This window comes from Lycorma delicatula, chromosome 1 (assembly GCF_047948215.1).
Source record: "Lycorma delicatula isolate Av1 chromosome 1, ASM4794821v1, whole genome shotgun sequence".
In the NCBI taxonomy this organism is placed as follows: Eukaryota; Metazoa; Arthropoda; class Insecta; order Hemiptera; family Fulgoridae; genus Lycorma; species Lycorma delicatula.
Window position 1 is genome coordinate 25735463 of NC_134455.1, and position 22688 is coordinate 25758150.

General features: G+C 27.1%; 1 protein-coding gene across 2 annotated transcripts in view; it reads left to right on the top strand.

Annotated features, from left to right (window-relative positions):
* The first annotated feature begins 794 nt into the window (after nt 1-794).
* LOC142333297 (uncharacterized) overlaps nt 795-22688 on the top strand; it is a 58602-nt gene continuing 36708 nt past the window's right edge. The window contains exon 1 of one of the 2 annotated variants that reach the window (XM_075380353.1): nt 795-1270. In XM_075380353.1, the coding sequence (XP_075236468.1) occupies nt 1193-1270 (78 nt within the window). In that variant the 5' untranslated portion in view covers nt 795-1192. The remainder of the gene's footprint in view (nt 1271-22688) is intronic. The other variant, XM_075380423.1, reaches the window with a different exon arrangement.

The following is a 22688-nucleotide window of genomic DNA, read 5'->3' on the forward strand; positions in this document are numbered from 1 at the left end:
CATGACAACACAAAAATTAATATATTTATAAACTGAAGAACTAAATTCATTATCGCTGTTGAAAGGTTTCCAAACAGTTTAAGACCTGTTAATGGTGAGAATAATGGTTTGTTGCTTAATAGGAATCATTTTACACGTAGATTGGAATACTGATTGTAAAAATAGTCGTTCAGTGAGATTTTCACTAAATAGGGATATCGACTTAAACAAGCTTTACTTTAATTGTGACTAGCTGTAATTTAAAAGATTATTTCCTCCTACGATGTGTAGAAGTTAAAAAAAAATCTTGTCTTATCAGAAAATTTATTATAAAGCGATAAGTATGTCATGTACACAATAATTTGACATGACTGTTTTATTACATAATTTATTATAAACGTATAGTAAGCTAAATGTGTATATTAATTGATACTAGATACAAGCTTCAATTTATTAGTCGAAGCATTGTAACTAGTGAAAATTAATTTTTCTTACGTAAATGTAGATAGCGGAATATCTCGTTAACTCGGTGTAACTTTTAAAATTAACTTGACCTATAAACGAACAATAATATTCGGTCGTAAGGGAATTGTTGGATGATTTAGTTAAGCATGATTCGGTGGAAAACTGTGGGCCAATGACTGCAAAAAGGCGTGGCAAAATTGAGCGAATCCTTTGTAGGAGAGGTTTGCGGGGTTGCTGGCGCGTGCGCCAGACGTGAGGAGGGATGGATAAAAGGGTGCTTAATGGCAGATAAGTGTTTATGAATATTATACATGTCCGTGAGTACACTTCCGGGCTAGGAGTACCTCAAACAGCAGTCCCCACCACGAGAGAGGTCTAGCCGGTTCCACGACGCATGCGCACTGTGATCGGTTCCCACCAAAGAGGTTCCGTGGCTCTCCTCGCGTTTATATCATTCTTCGTCCATGCCATGACCTGGCTTCAGTCTACTCTCGTCGTCTGAACGAGTATTACGCCGCTTCCGTATTGGATCGACCGCGGGTGGTGATTAGTTACCTATCAGTTGAAAAATTATAAAGGCGGCAAGATGTTTCCCGAAACGCTTGATCCCACCGGTCTCTACTGAGATATTCTGTGCGCTCCACTCAGTAATTCATCGTCGTTTATTATTAACTCAAATATTTTATCTAAAAGCGAAATGAATTCATCCGCTGGACCAGAACAACTCGATCCGACAGAAATTTACTGAATGCAGGACTCGGACGGAAATTCAAAAATGAAGTACCAGGAAAGTAGAAGCATTCGATATTTTCCCTTCGGGATTAATGTAAGTACTTTTAAAAATTTACTGTCATTTATTTGTATGTTTTATTTTAATAAGTTAAGGATTTTTAAATTCATAAGTTGTTCATGGATACTTTTAGGTCAAAATAGTAATAACGAGTAAAGATATTAAAATTTTACTTAATTTAAAAGTCTTTCATAATTATTATTAATAATAATATGTTAAAAATAATCTTTACTTTAATATTACATAGTTGAAATTATACTAAAACCGATCGTTTTTAATATTCATTTCCAATAGTTAAGTTGTATTCTTTTTTCATGCGTAAAACTTTGGAGGTAACATTATGTATTTTCTTCCCAAAGGTAGATTGAGCCGATAAATTTAATACATATTTAAATAATTAGTGAAATCAGTAAATTTTATTTGAAAGTATTTATTTTCATTAGTGATGAAATTTTATGGTTTTTTTAATTGTAGTATAAATTTGATGTTTTCTTGAATCAAAAATATTAACGCTCCTACAAACTTATTGGATTATGAATCATAACGGGAAAGGTCCCTCTTAAATTTTCACTTCATAACATGTATTTTTATAGAGTTTTTGTTAATAAATGTATTTTAAAAGATAATAATAATAATAAAATTAATAAATAAATGAATAATTGAAAAACATTATCGTACAGCGGAAGTGTTTATTAATTCATGAATTAAATTTCTCTTCAAAGTGTTTAGTAAATGACGAAATCCAATAATATATGTTATTAAGTATTCACAATTAATAGCACGTGGCTTTATTTTGATAGTAAGTTCTATTCTAGTAATTTCAGAGTTATTTTTGAAGTTTTAATTTTATTCACATAACATTTTTTAATCATTCTAAATGATTAGATATTTTTGAGCAGTAAACTTAAGTATTCTCTTTCTATACTTAGATACAATATTATTCATTTTCTTAAAATGAAATAAACCGTTTTATCAGTCTGATTAATGAAGTACCATCAGAAAAACGATGAAATTGTTCTCTAAACTCTATTAACTAGTTTAAATTGGATATGCATTTTAAAGTAGGTAGTTAATTAAAAATATTGAGATTTATTTATATTTTTTTCAATTTCAGCTCGTATCATGTGTAAAATTTCAAAATATATGTAATAATATATTTATAATAATAGATAATTAATAATAGATAATTAAATATAATATAATAAATATATTATTATATTATATTTTAACTCATATTAATATTTTACTCACAGAATATTCCACGTTTGTTTTTATTTTTAATATGTATTGCAATGAATTTATTTGTTGTTATTATTATTATTTATTTTTGATTTAGCACAAACGAAGTTTAGTATTCAAGTCTTTTCTTGCCACAAAACGTGTAGTTGTATTTTGTCAACGCACGTTTAATTTTAATGTATACACATAATCATTTGTTGTTAGATAAGAAATTTTATCCTTGATTATTTCTTAAAAATTAATAAAGATTACGTAATCATTTACATTATTATCTTCAACTAATTGTTCATAAGTATTTCCGTTGCACATAAGTACGTATTCATAATTAAACTAATTACGATAAATTAGATGGTCATTTAATTGTTTCGTATAATTTTGTAATAGTTCAAAAGGTTATCCAAATAACATTTTAGGATATATATATATATATCCTAATATAACTAAATGTGTAATTCTCATACATATATGTGATGTAATGCAATTTTATTTTTTATATATTACCGATTTTAGTTAATTTATAACGAAAAAGTATTTGAAATACTTTATTCGATACGTAAAATTAAAACAAGGTCACTGATTAAAGTCAGTGTTATCATTTTCTTGAATATGCTCGAACTTTAACCCGACTTATTTTTCCGCCAGATTTTCTAATAAATTATCTACTAAAAATGCAAATGTGTGTTAGCTGCTAACTCTATTAGATTGGGCCTATTCTACAGTCAATATTCTTTAACTGGAACATTACAGCTAAGAACACCATGTAGAATATTAAACAATCGTTTACCTATTTAACCAAGTATTTTTTTTGAAATATTTGAATCAAAACTGCAGTCTGTTGTTTAATGGTTTTATAAGAATAGATAATAACAATGTAGTGCTTGTTATTTCTTTTATTCTTCAGTTCTTTTTTCATATCGTATTTTTATTATTTAGTATTTGATTTATAATAAAAGAAATACCTATTTACGATGTAAGTTATAACATATATATTTAAGTTTTATAATATACTTAACATCATGTAGAGTGTTTAGTGTTGTCTTTTTACCGGACAGCTTACGTACTGAGTACTATTTTTAAGATCTGAATTAATTATTATAAATAAATAAATTATTTTAACTAGCTCTTAAAATTATATTCAACTCTTCGGCAAGGACCTGTATATTTGATTATGAATCAGGTGTTTGTGTATATAAATATCTTTAATCTACGTTTAATTACAAATTTTCATATAGCAATGCAATAAAACCAACAATTCATTTCAATAAATAGAAAATAGAACTTTTTTAAATATTTTACGTTTAATGAAATTTTACGAAATATCTACACGTGAAATAGAATAGAATGCAGTTGTAGATTGTTTTCTTTTTTTAAAAGATTTATTATATCTAATTTTAAATTTTACGTCTTTCAAACTGAGGCTATTAAAAGTCGTTTATTATGTCTCAGTACGTAACAATTATCGAGAATTCGTTCGATAATTTAACTGACATCTAAACTTTTATTTACGGAGATAAAAACTCTTCTGACCTAATTCTAGAGCTTCTAAGAAACGAAATTATAAAGAGAGATTGATTCTTAGAAATCGTACTTTCGCTGTTGCAAAGGATTAGCCTATTACTTTCACTACCGTGTCGATACATACCCCCTCATCTTCACCTGCTGTGAGTTAGTCGGGAACAAGTGCCGCGCGCTTCATTCAATAGATTCCCTTCTCCGTCTTACCTTCATTAGAAGCTTGGCACAAAAAAGAACAGACATCTCTGCAAAGTAATTTTTATTGTTTCTAACTAGTAATGTTAATAGTTTTTCTTGGCGCAAAGAAATAAACATTGTTTTGATAATTCTGTTAACATGTATGATTTATGAATTTTTTAATGTTTGCCGCATTACAAGAGTAAAAATAATTATAAAAATTAAAAAAAAAACATTTCTAAAAGTAATTGTTTTCGTGAGAAGATTTCTTGAAACTCCATAGTGTTGTTGATGTTTATTTATTCTTTCTTCTTTTCCATGTTTTATATTCTTATAATTTACTTTTCATAATAATTATCTGTAAAAATATTTCTTTTCAGTATTCAATATTTGTTCCATTTGTACAAATATTAATAAATCAGCCTACTCTATTTATTTTCTTAATTTTTGAATATAAAAAAAATGTATCTTGTCAAGAATATTAAAATATTTTATCCAGTCTTAATCACCTAAGTGTAGAAAAATGGCAAATCCATTAAAAACCAAATTAACAGTTACGGAAGATAAATTTAATTGAAAAAATATGTTATTAATATCGAAAAACATTTATGGAAAATATTTTAACGTACAATAAATATGATTTATTAAAAAAAAAGTAATAAAGCTGATGAATAAACAGAAATATGTAGAAATCCTCCTAATGCAATGTAATAAAATGTTATTTGTGTAATTAGATTATCAGCTCCTCGATACATGAATTTATAATCGTTTGAAAGATCGGATATAATATAAATACTAATGACCTGTTTTTATCATAATCTGGTCTGTTTTAAGTGAATTGTTAAATTTAGTCTGACCAAAATTTGATTGTACGAGATGATAAAGTTTTGGCATATTGGAACTGAATTCTGAGTTTCATGCATTTAGAAGGACCGGTTATTGGATAAAACTTCTAAAACATAACAGAATTAAAAATTATTTTAATTCCTAATTTAGGAAGAATCCCTTCTACACGCTCAATAAAACATTATATTATTTGTTTTAAAGTTTAATAAAACATTTTTTGAGGCAGGAAGATTTTTGTTGTTTTTTTGTACATAAAGGACTGCTGGAATTAATTTAGGTATGTTGAATAATAATATTCTAAATTAATATATTGGTTTGTTAACAAATAATACGATCCTCGATAATAGATCTTTATCCTGAGGGATTGCTGCATCACGAGTATTTATAAAACATAACCTCGACTTTCTGCAATGAAGGTTACAAGTAATCACTTCTGTACTTGGATTTATGATTTATTCGACGGTACTAACATTTATTATCAGATATGGGCTCTTATTTTGATATTTTCTGGGAATATTAGTCATGATTTAGCTTAGGATACAGATAATTCTGGTATATTGAAAATAATTTTATACATCTCTACTTCAATATTGGAAAATAAGAAAAGATTGCGTTGGAAGGCATTTATTTACATGAGCAAGTTGATAATAATATTATTTTTATGCTAATTTATTTTTATTTAAAGGTTTTTTGAAATTTTAAATTTTATAAAATGCTGGTTTTAAATAAATTTATATTTAAATAGAATTTATTTATACGTATGGACGTATGGACTACGTTTAACTTTGATTAACGTTATGCTCTACTATTGTGCAGTAATTGTTCATCTTTAAGTTGATAAGCAAAGAAGATAATATATTTTGGTTGTAACTTTGTATTATAAGTTTTCTTAAAGGGTACATCACCTTGTTAAATACTAAAATTATTACCCAGAAGTTTGCACTTCAAAATTTCAAAACATTTTTAAAAGTTCCTTTAGGAACGTATCATTCACAGGAGTAAATTAATTATGAAATGCTAACTTACGTATACAGTGTTATAAATATATTTATAGAAGTAAATAACGGATTTTCTTTTTAGTATTTTGTTGCAATTCTCTATTCGTATAATTCAGTTCAGTTTATTTGTAGACAGTAATCTATTAGAATTAGGTTCCTGTAATAAATAAGATTCCAATTTTAAATGATAAAAAATGTATATGTTATAAACATATAGTCCCCTAACTGAAAGAGAAAGAATACATAAAAGTCAGACTAATATAAAAAAGTAATAAAATATTTCGTTATTTTTACGGAAGTGATCGTTATAATATTGTGCTCTTTTTATATATGCCTGTGAAATATTTAATACCTATATTTTGTTATTACATAATCATAATAACATAATTTTACGATTTACAAAGTTTTTAGGAATGACATTTAATAACTTTATTTGTAGTCTGTATGTCCTTGTGGTTACCTTATGTAATTATAAAAAACTACCCGACATTAAATTTTTTTATTGAAGTTACTAATTACAGTGCACAGTATTCTACAATTATTTATTTATATTTTTACTAATATCCAAAAGGCAGTAAACACAACATAGTTTGTTTTAACACCTGCGCAGTCATGTGGACGGCCATATTTATAGTCGCCCACGAATATATTTTTTGTGTAACTCAAGTGTGTCTTTAATGATTCAGGAATTTAAGTACTAAATTTTATCATTTGCTCATGTGGATATTAGGTACCGATGGTAGACCGGTTTTAAAGTTAATTTCGAACCTTGAACAAGCTCTGACAATATGTTTACGTACTTACTACTGGGTCAAGTTTAGGAAAATTTTGTCTGTAAAGTTTCAGTGTATTTTCTTATCTCCTTGATACGCAAATACTAATTAGGAATTTTATAATCGTAATATAATAGTAATTATGCTTATCCGTGTAGGCCATTCTTAAATATGCATATGTCGTAGTAGTTTTCTACGTTCTCCTTCTCTGAATTCAAGGTTTATTAAATCTTCATTATTTAAATTTACCTTAATTTTCAAATTAGTTTTTGAATTTTATATTTGCAGAAAATGTTATTTTTATCTTAATGCAATTTTTTATGTAATGTTATCTTTTCGTATAGCTTTTCCATTTTATATAATTATATAATTTTTTTTTAAACAAAATTAAATGTTCTAAGTATATACTGGAAAGATTTAAACAAATCGATACTTCCTGATATACAAGGTCAGCATTAAAATTTCAGTGTGACATTTCAATTCTAACAGTTCCTGATTTTGACTCATTTTGTTTTTTTTTTTTACGATCTATTTTTCATAGCTATACATACACACTAATATTGTGTACAGATTTATGTTGATTAATCTGTTATTTCTTCTATTTATTATTAATTTAATTATTTCTAATGTATACCCAAGACATTAAGAATATTTAATTTCACTTAATGTTAAATGTTTTGTGTTGTTGGCTACCCTAGTTATTGCTACAATTAATTATTATAATTTTTGTGTTAAAAAATATATGGCGTTATCTAGATACCGGTTAATTTCTAGTCTATTTAATATTTTACAAAAATGTGATAGAACTATTGTAAACGTTCTATTAGCATTTGAATAAATATAATAGCTACCGATATTACAACCCCGCCCCTCTAATCTAATCTAATCTTATGTTGTATTACAGAAACCAGAAACAAAGTCTTATCAATATATCTAAATAGAGAATACGAATGACATCCGTTAGGGCTTACGTGGTGTACGTTTTTAATTGATAACATTAAAGAATGTTATATTAAAAATATATATACTGTATATATAGATTGATTACTGGATAATTCCATTTAAAAAAAAAAATATATAATTCAAATATAAAAGCTATTTAGCTGACTAATGTTATCAGCAAAATAATCTAAGATATGCAGAAAATTACTGCAAAAAAATAAGGAAATAAAGGTTTGTGTTAATTTTTAAATAATGCAATGTGGAATAGTTGTTTGTGTCCCTAACATCTTTTCAGGGATATCGCATAGGTTTTTAATTAGTGTTACGCTTTTTGAACACATACAATCAATACTCGTAAAAATTAATCAATCTTTCTATGTCACCACGTATAAAGCAAATATATAGTGTGATTATATTAATCACACTATGCAACATTTTATACGTTGCTAAAATATGACAACGATCTCATATTACGATAGAGTTATTTTATGATATGAGTTGTTGATATAATGATATGAGTTATTTTATAACTCTATGAAATTTACTACCCCTTTATATTTAACAGAAACATGTTAACGAAAAAACAACACACATAAAATATTTCGCGCACTAAAGAGTATCTTAAGAATTTATAGTCGGGCGCAATAAATAGGTGGTATGAAACCTGCAATATACTACTAACAGCGTATCAAAGTTAAAAAAAAAAAATCGGAAGCAAACAATTTCATAACAAATTAATATTTCATCTTGCTGATTAACGATAAGCTTATGGTTCTGTTTACAATACATCATGTTTCTAACTTCCTACTCCCTTATAATAGGTGCATAGCAGAATTATTAGATTATCCAAAAACAGTACCTGCATGTAAAAGATGTAAGTAGGCTATTAGAAGAAAACAGAGTTATGGTTACACAAAACTGTGAGTGCGTATTAATAATGAATCATGATATTTTATATATGTATATAAAATATGTGTATTTTATTTTTTGTTTATGCAGACATATATATTTTTTTTCGAAGAAAGTTTCATTACAAGAGAAAACAGGTTATTCTGCAGTGTTAAAACTATCATTTAACATTATGATAACACATACTTTATTTATGATAATACATCATTTATTTATTTTCCTGTTCTCTAATTTTACAGACGTATTTGATAATATAAAAGGCAGTTGTGTGTGTATTCAATGCAGGGGGAAAACTCATTGTGTAGGCTTATATATATAACAAAGAAATGGAGTACTGGTGGAGGCTGACATTGAGTCCCTATATCGTATATCGGAATATCTTGTAGGCCTATCTTCGTACTTCCATCCCTATCGTTTTATTCTTCTCTCTCTCTCTCTCTCTCTCTCTCTCTCACTCTTTTATATACGCTTTTTTATTTTTTTATTTATTTTTTTTTTGTAATTTATTAAGTTTTTATATTAACGTATTTTATTTCAGATCGGTGATTTTTTTAAAAATAATTTAATCTCTTATAAATTAATTTCCGGTTTCATAATGAATAAACTATTAAGTCACCTAAAAATTATTACGATATAATATTAGTTTAGCTCACCGTACTTTATTTATCCAAAATATTTTAGCTTCAGACGTAAATGAATAGACGTAACAGACGTTAAATAATGTTTAATGCCGATCGGTCACTCCTTCAGACTAGTGAATTGCATATGATATATCTGGGCCAAGGCTGAAATTACTTATTGAAACTTTTTTAAAATAATTACTTATCTTCGACTTTTCTGTGTAATATATAATGTTTATTTCTTGTTTCACCCTGATCCATTTATATAATGTTCCATTTTAATTCTAAATTACAACCCATTTGTTTTTACAGGAGCTTAAAAATGATCGTAAGTGTTATTACGATCATTAAGAGCGTGAAATAAATTTTCATACAACTGGTATGTGTGCTATTAAATAGTACACAATATGTAAGTTAGATTAATATTGAATTCGATTGTTTTTTTTTTTATATATATAATTATTATATACATGTATTAATACTTTAAATACAATTTTTTCTAGAGAAGTAAATCTAGAGTTAACCCTTGTATTAAATTAATTCTCTTACTCAAGGTCATGTAATATTTTATGTAGTTTTTTAATCGTCTGATAATAAGAAACGGAAATAAATACAAAAATATAATAGTATGAAAAATATAGAATATTTTTTTCACATCATAGAAGTACAAGATTTGTAAATTCGGATTGCGATGAAATTCTAGAAAAAAAGACTATATACTGTGACTACAGCGATAGTTTTATGTTATAGTTTAATTTAAATATGTTTACATGGCAGCGTTTATTCTTTTTTGAGACAAGTATAAATTTATACGTACATGCTATTTATGTTTTCATTTGTGAGTTATTTATCACTCGAACACACAAATACACCTACATTATTTTCAATCAGTAAAAATCAATTGTAAAATTTAAAAAATACCTTTCTCATTAAAGAAAAAATAAATACAATTTTTTATGGATATTAATTTTTATTGCGTCAAGTTGTTGATGTTTTAATAGTTGTTTTTAAGGGATGCATAGGCAACAGGACGTGCATTTAAATTACTCATTTCTGTTATTGAAATATCGTAGTCGCACATTTTAAACGCATATTTAAATTTAGGCTTTAGGGTTAAGTATGAATTATAATTTATAAAATAATTAAATATTCGTCGCTTAATCATTAGTATAAGGTTAATCATTAATTTACTTAATAGTTTACAATGTATTTCATTAAAATGGATTAGTGATATAATAAAACTACCTCATTTATTTCAATGAATTTTACAATGTTGATTTAAAAAATACGTAAATGAAGGAAAAAAAATTGTTTACTTCTTATCAGTTCTTTATTAGATTATTTGATTTAGCGACCGGTTAATCTATTGAATGTCTCGATTCCAATTTCGGCCAGAGAAAATGAATCTTTTATATTTCTGTATTCTTTTTTCATTGCGTAATATCATTTATTAAAAAATATATGCACATTAAATCAATAATAATAATAGGGAAAAAGTAATATAAAATTATGTTAATGTTTGAAGGAATATTACAGTGTAGGATCTTTATTTATGCATTTATCACTTCAAGGTCAGAGTCGTAGTATTACTTCAGTTTATCATCGACAAAAATTTTAGGAAGCAATTTTACTTTAATAAAATACATTTTTTAATTAATACAGGAGGGAGGAATACCCGGTATCACAAATACAATACTTTAATTTTTTGTATAATCATGAATTGTAATTTCTAAAGAATATAATTTGTTTGTGTTTTAGAATAAGAATCGTTCCAAAATTATATTTAAATTATCTTTGATATATTTCTTTTTTAATTTCAAAGAAATATTTAATATATTGTAATATAGTAATGTAATATATTTATACTAAATAATTATCAGTATTCTTTTAATTTTATACTTTAATTATTAGAACGTTTCATTCAGTTTCACTTGGTTATTAATTGTGCTCCACAAATTTCAGTAACTTAGATATAATAATTCATTTTTAAATTACCGATAGTTAAAGACAAGTTTAAATATTGCCTTCTTAATATGGAATTATAAAATAATGATTAACGGATAAAATTAAGTAAAAGTATCGTATTAACGTAATTCGTCATAGGGATTCTTTAAATGTATATAATAAAATTACATTTAAAAGATGAATCGTACAGCTACTTGGTGATATTGCCGCAGGAGAAGTTATTGACCTCTGATAGCTTCTTGAGGTCATGATGGATCAAACGTTTTAAAGCTGTGTTAAAATAAAATAATTATTCTTAAATATTCCCTTAAAATTAATTTCTGTCGACTAATATACATTTATTTGTGAGTATATTGGAGTTCTGTTGAGTATACGTTTTATAATTATATTTACCTGGTTGCTGTTATACTACCGGTTCCGAGGGAATCGTAAAAGTTAATGGTATCATATGGATGTTGTCGTATTAACTTATCTTTTGTTTCGTTGAATGTTAAAATTTAATTGTAAAAATAAAATAGAATCTGTTTAATATTAATCACACATTTTAAAATTCAAAATTTAGTCTTAGGTAATTTTTTTGACTACAAAAAATAGTAATTACGCTTTTAGTTTAATTTGGGAGGCCTAAAATAACTAATTTTTTTGTAAATTAATTTTTACAATATAAAAGTAAAACCTGTAAACATTTAACATACCTTTATATTTGTTTTTCATAAATACCAAAAGACAATTAATAAATAAAAGTCGGAATGTTATTTTAAAAGTATAATTAGTAACTTCCATATTAGATATTCCCATTTCATTTTTTATAAGCTTAAAACTTTCTTTTAAATACAATTCACATGAAAGCGGTCAGTTATATTGCTATAAAAGGAAATAAGAAATGTCTCATTTTATTTTAAATTTAGTTCGTTTTCAAATCTTCCGGCGAAAAATACTGAAATAAGAGATGAATAATAATGTGGATATCGCAGTTTAATTTGATATTTAAATTTATTAATAGATCGGAATTGTTATGGATATCATGTTACGATCATCATATTGTTTTTAAATTTATGACTTTAATTAAACGAAGATTAATTATGAAAATTCAACTTTAATATGTACGTGTAGGTCTCTTTATTTTTATACACGTATAATAAGTATATATGTGGATACGCGCGCGCATGTATATTTTTTTTAGAACGCGACGGCTTGTTCCAGCGTCTTGAGTTATGTAAATAGCAGCGCTGGCCCGGCCAGTTTAAAGGTGTTCCTCTGGACGAGGTCAATGAACCCTGCATGAAGCCATCCACAGGATTCTGTGTGTCACGTCATTTCGTTTTCTTTTCCTTTTTATTATTTTTCTTCATCTTTTCTTTTCTATTCTTAACTTTTTTTTTAATCTGAAATACTTTCATTTTCCTGACGTGAGGCTGGATAGCACGGCCGGATGATGTTACCGATACCACTTCTTGCATTGTTATTACTTCTTGACATTAAATAGTGTTGTAGAAGATAGATAGATATATTCTTTGTTCTGAACGGTGTTGACCTGTTTAATTAGAATTGCCTCCACGGCTATTCTTTTTACATCGGTAATACCCGTTTAGGGAGAATCAAACACTAAACACTATTGCTTAGAACCTGTTTCGTCTACATTAGAGGTCGTTAAATATTTTTTATCCTTTTTTCGTTCTCTTTAATAAATTGTTTCTGTAGTTTAAACTTAGTGATAAATTTATCAGGATGTTATTTAATTGTTTTTAAATTGAGTTTATATTAACTTAAGCATTCTGTATAAGTTATTTAAACATCCAAAGTTCAAAATTACATTTACGTTTTACATCCTGGTAATTTTTCCTTCCGGTATTTATCGTATCTAAAATATATCAGTAAGACGTTTTATTGAACAATTCTATCATCGGAACTGGTTGTTAATTGATAGTTTTACTAGATAAATATTAATAAGCTCTGCGAATTGATATTTTGGTTTTAATGTATTATAAACAACGTTAAATTCCTGGAACGTTATAAAACAAAAAAAAAAGTAATTAAAATCGTTTTCCCTAAAGATAAAATTTACCTTGATTTTTTTTTTAGATACATATATTTTTTTGTAAATTATTACAAAACTATAACCTTTTATAAATACATCGAATATGCGTAAAATATTCTTATTGTCTCTTAAAAGATAACTATTATTTCTTTTCTTTCTTTTTTTCAAGTAGAATACTAATATATATATTTAGATAAATTATGTTTATAAAATATGTTTAGACATGTGATAACCTTTTTTCTCTTTAAAAGTTATAATACTTATAGAAGTGCTACTTTCTACAATATTGCTAAGATAAAAAAGCAATACGATCTCTTTTAAGTTAGCAGGGAGTATTTGAAAATGTTCACTTTGCTTCAATAGTATTCCAGTCTAGTTCAAATAGTGTATTAGTACGCGTAACCTTAAAAATATCATTTATCTGTAGGACATATTTTTAATATAAATCGGTACTGCAGTTGCCGGTCGAGCGGTTTGATGGAATAAAGGTTGGGAGACGTTTGTGCTGATCATAGGTAAATCAGATGCTGAGCAACTATCACAGCAATAGCATGTTGTGTGCTATAAGGTCAATGACGTGTCTATCAAGCTTACCGCTCGAGACATCACGAATTCAGTGTTCTTTACTCAGCCTCTTCTTCTACCTGTGTTCTCTTGCGTTCAAGATACAACATTGATCATAACACGTTAAAGAAAAATAAGTTATTAAAAAAAATTCGTGCTAAACCGAGTTAATAATGCGTTCATAAATGCATATCTAATTCTCTGAAAGTACTGGTAGTGTTAAACTGGGGGGTGAATGGCTATTAGGAAGTACAGGTTTTTGTTGTTTTTTTGTTTTTTTTTTTTTAAGGAGGGAAATTATGGACTATAATCTGGTTTATTAACGAAATACAATTCGTAATGAATAAAAATGTGAATGTTTATTTTGTTTCAGTCGATAAATTAAATTTCTTCAAAATAAAACGTTGATTTTTTTTTTGGATAATCTTTACTTTAGATCCACGGCTTTTTCTGTATGGATACTTGATTAGGTGTTAAACCACAACATGAAACTTTTGGTTAATATGAATTCATCTCCTTCCCCTATATCATAATTAACTTTTTTCGTTCGATGTTGTCTGCTTCTTATTAATCGGTTAACTCGTATACTTATATTTTCCTTCATAACCTAATAATAGTTAATATACTGTAATCGTTAAACGTCTCTAAATACGCTATCTGTTTCATTCTGAATTTTCTTGGATACTTCGTGTTTCAATGAAGCCAGTGTATCAGCAAAATTTGAGAAAATGTAAAGCTATTGGACTAACACATTTTGGCGGAACAATGCGAAATACCCGGAAATAGATTTGCAGCCAGAAGCTCATGAAGATACACCGACCAGCTAATCCCTAAATCAAATTGGGAAGCGGACCAGACCGTTGAATTTCAAAATGCTATCAACAAAAAGTAAAAATATATGTGCCAAGAGTGTCCAGATACGAACTACCAGTTACGAAAACAAACCATTACTCGGTGAGGTTAATAATACATTCGGAAGGGAAAAGTTACCCCTTATATAACTTTTAAAAGAAAACATCTATCGAGATATGATATTGTTATATCAATGCGTATTGTATTACCATGTACTGTAAGGCCGATATTGTTGAATGTGCATAAAAAAAGAGGTGGAAGTATAATGAATTATACGTATATTTCTTATATAGCACAAGACTAGATTAAATGCGTCTTGGAGCGTCGACCAGGCGCTTTTTACCAGAATCATTATACTTGAAATAAACAATGTTAGAAACCACGACCGATGATATATGCTGGAAAGTATGATTAGGATATTACTCCTAGTGGAATGATATTATTCTTCAACCTCGAGATATCTACATAAAACAAACATTTCAAACCAAACTGCGCGTCTTACGTGGGTGTATACGGTATTAATTAATATTGCAATAGCTTAAATTACCGATTAATCAAGGCTAAATGTGATTTTTGTTTGTTTGAGAGAGAAAGTGTGGAATAACGTCCAATGTTCATAAACATTACCACAATTCAGTTTTTTAGCGGTTACATCTTAAAAATTCTGGTTTAAAGTAAAAGTTGGCATAAATTTGGTAATCCTACTCGCTGTTAGTTACAACTATAATGTATAATTAATTACACATGTGAGACAATTTATCCAATTGTTTAAGTGTGCGGAGTATTTTCTGTCTGTAAATAAAAACCTTAAGTGTGAATATACTCTGAAACAAAAAAATAATAAAATAACATACGAATTCTGCGGTAACATTTGACGTGAATTTGTGAAGGATCCGTATAAGTCGGCGGGGTAAGTTGCCAAAATATGTTTTGCATTCATAAGAAGAAAAGAAGCCATAAAGAAACGAACGGAAATAAGAGTTCTAAGAATCGAACAACGAAAGAAATAAAGGAAGAGGAAATTATCATGTCTATATGTTCTCACAGGGCGTGACCATGTGTTGAAAGTAAAAAGTAGTAGAGAAATTTTGTTCATGATTAGATCGGATTATAAATTATAATATAATGGTTGTTTAATTGAAAACTTCACGTTCCCGGACTAGATTTCAGCTTACAAATAGGATGTGTAAAAATTTTTCCCCTTCTTATCTCGTTTGAAGACAAAACAACGGAGCATAAATTATATGCAAATGTTTGTTTTGTCAGTCTACAAGTGTGAATTATGATCCAAGCAAACTCCAGATGTTCTGCTCGCATTACATAATTCTAAACACACCCATGCGTATATGGGCTTACCGCCAGTTTTAAACTTCATCACAATCGCACGATATATTCATTATTGTGAACCGTTAAAAAAATATTTAAGAAAGCATTCGATAATTAATTCATTATAGCTCATTCTTAAAGAAAAAAAATCGAGATAAAATATATAATATAAATCTAGAGACTGAATTTAAATTTATTTGTTTGTAATTAATCTTTGATTGGAATAGTGATCGTTTATTAATAATTTAAATACCGCAATTTTAACTGTAGCAGTTGTTAACCTAAATTTTATAAAATAAACTTCGTTATTTCATTGTATTACGTATTCGGCTAGGTGAAAGATAAAAGACATACAACTGTTATGAAATAAATACATAATGTTTGGAATTGTAACCGTTCACCAAACGGTTATCTGAATTGATTGCTACGTGAATATTTTTCACAGGTTATTTTTATTAGTAATAAGGCTTAACAGGGTAAGTGAAATTTCGCCTTACGATTCCTAATAAATTACGACTATAGGTAGTCTACAATGTATCAAGATCCCCTGAAACTCCCAAAACAAAAGTAGGAAAGAAGAGCGCTGTAAATAGATTTAAAATTATCTAAATGCATAAATACAGATAACTGTTCTGTATTTAATTCTAGCTGTATTTTCAAAATACATTAGATAATTACTTGCTTTTTGAAAAATGTATATTTGTTATTTAATGATTTATTTTGTGCACTTAAAATCGTAAACGTTGAATTGTACCCTTATAATAGGTTTCGACCTGTCTTAAAAAGGATATAAAAAAAGGTAGCTTGATTTTTTTATGTAACATTTAACAGCGTGAAGGGCGGATGGGTTGTTATTTACATGAGTTAACGGGCCCGTTCTTTTATAAATAGACAGTTGTTTACAATTGTATAACGGTACTGGCCACATTATGTTATAATAATAAAGCTACTTCTTCATTTACATTAAAATTCTATACGCCCTTTGTTAGTAAACAATAATTTATCGTAGCAGAACCCTTACCTATATTTCTCATAATTGACTACGGCTAGCGTTTGTATGATGCGAGTCAAAACTCTTTTATTTAATGAATATATTTAAAGGTTAAAATTTATTATTTCAATAAAAAAAACACAGAGAACTGGAAAATACCTTCCACCGTTGTCCTTTGTATTGCCTTATAGTAAAAAATATTAAGTAAGTTTAATTTGAAGGCTTTTAATTTGTAGGATAAGAGATATGTAATTATAAAACATCTTAGACGGATTTATGTTTCATATTTTAAAAACTAAGAAATATTTTCTTATTGTAAATTTTATGTTTTGTATGTACTGCATTATTTGGTGAACCATATTCTTAATATTTGGTATATAAATTCTTTGGTAGCGATTCATAAATAATGAATCATTTCTTTTACTAAATCTCATTAATAGGGATAATAAACTGTTTATCAGTTAATCAAATAAATGGTGTATAATAATTTTATTTAATATTTTATTAAAAACACATATAACTATAATTATTATCTTTCCACGCATTTATCACAGGTTTTTCACCGTATCCGTTATCAACATGTACTTTTAGTAATTCACGCGGGTATAAAATCGTTTTGTTTAACTATTTATCAATTTTTAGAGCAAAAAACTGATAATAAAATCGCATAGATTAAAAGAAAATGAAGAATAAAACGAGGTTACCCTATAATAATTATATTATTAAGCTTCAAAACCTATCGATAAAGATATAAATCAACTAATGCAATCACCGATTCCTTTAGTTAATTATATTCTGTTAGACGTGTTTGTTACACATTTTTCCTCTAGTTTGTTTAAACGAAAAATTAATTTTTTCATGAATTAATTAATATTTCAAATTTATTTTTTGTTAATTTTTTAGAAACTAAAATGCCTGCATATTGTTCCACTTAATTTAAACGAGTTACATAATTTTTTAAATGTTTAAATATTAATATGCGTTTGAGAGAACCCAATTAAATTCAGTTTTAATATTAGTATCCAATCATGTTTAAATTTTGTGTTACACGGTGTTAATGAGATTCACAACAGTTTTTACACGAATAACTGCACACATAAGGTATTTTATTTAAATAATTTATTAATATTGTTTTTATTCCACTGAATAATCACATTTATTACGTGTTGAAAACGGTCAGGTCGTTATTACATTTGTGGCGAGGAATTCATAAAAAAAATTATTTCGTAAAATATATTAATAAATTAATTTTATAACATTGTTGTCGGAGTGCACACGCATGAAGCGTATATTTTATTTTTTTAACTTCATTAGAGCCATTTGTTGCTACTGGATATTGTTTTGTGTTTGTGTGTGTATGTGTGTGAGTTTACGGTAGAGAAGTTAAAAAAAAACCAGCAGCCTTGTTCGTTTCTTTTTTTATTCGAGTGAAGGTTTCTTATATAACGTAAGAAATAAATAATGTATGATTTCTTTAAATAATGTAAGGTATAAAATGTACATATACGATTAATAAACATTCAGCTTGTATTGTGAATTCATTACATTAACTAAATCCTCGTAGATTACAAAATTATAGAAACTATTTTATCCTTCTTCAGATTATTAATAATAAGCTCTGAATAAATATTGCATATATAACCTATTTTAAAAGTTCTTTTTGTGAAATTGTATTAGATTTCTTAATAATCCGTTTCCGAAGTCAATATAAACATTTTTTATACTAAGTGGGCGAATCGAAAGAATAAATAAATAAATTTTTGATATGTAGGTGTATAGATTTATGAACAGTTTTGAGTAAAAAGCTACTAAATACTTATAACGTAATATTTACTTTAAAAAATTACATATTTTTACGGTTATTGAGAAAATCTTAAATATCTACAGTAAATTTTTTTTTTAAATTCTTACACCTAACATAATACCAAACGTATTTTTTGAAATGTTTAAAAGGTTAATTTTTAAAAGTTATTTAATTTAAGAAAATGTCTAATTGCTTGATTTATTTGACTGAAGTTTTCTAGTTTTTTGTGCGTATACATCTTACTGTGCACTTTTAACGGGATAAATAGTATGAACTGAAATTTTTTCTGTGGATGGTTATGTTTTAATGGTCGATTTCGAACAAATATTTTTCAATTTTTTTATTTTCAAGCTAATCTCAATTTTTTTTTAGAAGAAAAAATTTACATTAAAAAAAAATCTATTTAACAATTGTTTATTATTCAGTTATTAACGTATTATAAATTATTAGCCTGAAATAATTGAGAATAAATTTCCTAATTGATCAATGTGCTTAAAGGAAATACAATATTTTTTTTTAGTTTCTGATCGGTTAAATTTTTTACTTTATATATAATCGTTTTTGATGTTAATAATTGTAAAATATACATTTTTATAAAATTAAAACTAACCATCCTAACCATTCTACTAACCAAAGAAGAAAATAAAAATTAGCAATTGAAATTCATAATAATAATTTTTAAAAATACAGTTAGATAAAACCCTGATTATTTTATTTTGTTCAGGTTAAAATAATATATAATACTACATAAAAGTAACCTACCTGATATTTAATTAGTAAAACGTACATTACGTAGATACATTGTAATCGTACTTCAAAATTTCATTTTAATTCCTACACGGTACTAAGGAAAATAAATAGCATACAGCTTGGCCGTATGCCAGATAAAATAATCTAGTTTTAAACAAAGAAAAAAAATTAATTAAAAAATATAATGTTACGCTACATTATATAAATATTATTGTTATAAGATCCATATCGTGTGGTTCGTTGATCATCGACGGAAGATTTTTGTTTTAAATGAAAAAATGTAAAATAAGCAAACATCTTAATTAGAATTTAAGTAATAGAAATTTCTATAATTATCTTTAATTGCTTTTAATTGTATTACGTTAATATACCTTATGGATTCCCATAAAAAATAAATAAATAAAAATACTAATCAGTTTTTGCGTAATTTTTTCACGTTTTATAATTCTTTTTTGTTGTAAAAAAGTATTAATTTTAACTGCCTTGTTCACACGTCAAATAAGGAATTACAGGATTAATTTTAATGAAGCTAAACTAAATTCCACATAGGCACGGCATCGGTCAACTATTTATACTACTGCATATACATTGTGTTTAATTAATCACTGTAATTATACTTACAACTATATTTCGTTTAGGGTAAATCAAACCCTTACACAACGATCAAGAATTTAATTAATTAATCAAATAAATCCGAAGTTCTTAGTTTGCAAGTAACTGCATTCGGAATGCTTTTAATTTTTTTTATCTGATATTCAGTCCTTAAAAACTATGGTAAAAGGCATTTTACCTTCTTCTCAGGCCTGTAGGTTGTTTTTGGCTTTTCATTGCTCTCGATTGTTTGATCTTTACTCCTTTACACGTAATATTTGACTGCTGGGCGCACACCGCGTGCTCTGTATCGCGTTCTTGTTTAACTTTATTAAAAATTCCTCCACAGTTGTTGATACCAACATAAGAGGTCGATAACCTCTCTGGCCTACTCTCCACTTGACCATTTCCTGGTCGTGTCGGCCAATCATGCTCTCTTTCTCTCTCTCTCTCTCTCTCTCTCACTATACTCTTCTTTATGACTTTTTTTATCTTTTCCTATTTCACTCAGTTTATTTTTTCCCTCTTCAATCAAATTTTTAGTACCCTATCCGTTGTAAAACGTTATTAGTTAACAATCTAAATGAGAATTTTTTAGGGACAACGCAAATAAGAGCTATATTTAAATTTGAGATGTTAGATTAAACTTTCGTGTTAGATTAGTTTATTTCATTATTTAAAGTTTAACGTTAGCCTACGACTTGCTTTTGTTTAAAAAAAAGGAAAATCAGTAATTCACAAATCGATAATTCATTTCAAATTAGTTCTCTATTGTTTATGTGTTTACTTTCTTTTATTAATGATTTAACATATTTCTGCTTCGGTAATCGAATTTGGATCTTAACATTAACTAAAAACTCTGCATGTTTCAAAGATTACTATAAAACTTTATTTTTTCTTATCATGCTAGGTTGTTTTATACAGCCTAATTTTGTTTTCTTGCATTCTTGTAAAGGAACGAAACAGACTTCAAGTTTTTACTTTATTTTATCGGTCAGCTTATACTTTACACTTAGTTTAATGAAGACATTAATTATGATAAAAATTAGTTGTTCAGGTTTTCAACATGATAAAAAAAAATATATGTAAATATATATATATATATATTAAACTAGCTTTCCCGTCGCAGCTTTTCCCGAACTATACGTAAGTAACCGTACTTACGTTTCTCTTCGCGGTCAATTTTTTTCTTTTATATTTTTTAATCAAGTACACTTCAACACAGCCACTTCAACAGTGAAGTGGCTGTGTTGTTTGAGGTACACCATCTTAAAATATCGCAATTCAAAAATATCCGAAAACGGTTTTTAGATGTCTATCTAAAGATTATTTTCAAGCCCAAATCTACTATATATCTTGTTTATTATAGTGAGTAATGGGAAAATTTGCAGTCATTGTTCAAGATATTTTTACCTTTCTTCGTCCCTTTCAAGATCGAATTTTGAAAAATCTAGAAATTGGTTTTTAGAAATTCAAATGAAGATTACACACAAGAAAAATCGAGTTGGTATATTTATTTCTTACTAAAAAATAAAAAATAGTAAATTACACTGTTACTTCATTTTAACTATTTAAACTCAGAACCTCAAAAAATCATTCCTTTCTGTGCACTTAAACCGTAAGAAAAAATGTGTTTTTCATCAATTTATCTTCAGTAGTTTTTGCGGGCGTTGATTATATAAATCATTCATATTTTGTATTTATGTAACATATGTGTTTGTTTTCCCCAACCAGTTTGCAACTACTTCCGGCTCTGACTGTGTGCATATAGGCAAATGGATTTACCGCTACCGGCTTGCCGGGCCTGATGCAGTGCAATGTAAATGTAAATGTACCGGTAAATATGTAGTCTGGAACAGACTCAGGTCGACCCCTTCAGAGACGGATATTTAGTTTAACCCAACCCCCAAAGAACACCAGTATCCATGTCTACCATTCAAATCCATATAAAAGCTTTACAAAGACCCGAAGCTTAGAATTTTCGACTTCGAAAATCAGCTGTTTTTGCGATGACGAATTTAACCACTACACTAATATATATATATATATTATTATATATTATATATATTTATTTTATTTTATTATTATTTTTAAATTCAATAGATATGCGTTCAGTGAGAATGAAAAATTGATTATCTTCTTCATCATAACACTTCCATAAATGGCAGGTATACCTCTTTGTTGTTTAATTAAAGAAAAAATATTTCTTCATTAGATTAATACATCTGGTTTGTTTGTATCTTTTTGATATTTGCGGGCTGACTCGATATTAATTTATATTAATATATGCATATATCTAATTAAAACTTAATTTGAAATAAATATTTTGTCATTAAAAAATATATTTTAGGGGATAATAATTTTATAAAAAAAATATTATATCATTTATACGAGATAAAAAAGAAAAAAAGAATTTTTTTATGTTTATAGCATCTCAGGAATGGTCGACCTAGACTGTATTCATTTACATTCATACATATCCTCCTTGATCCTCTGATATAATATTGAACGGCGGTTCCGGAGGCTAAATAGAAAAAGAGAATGTTTATAGGCT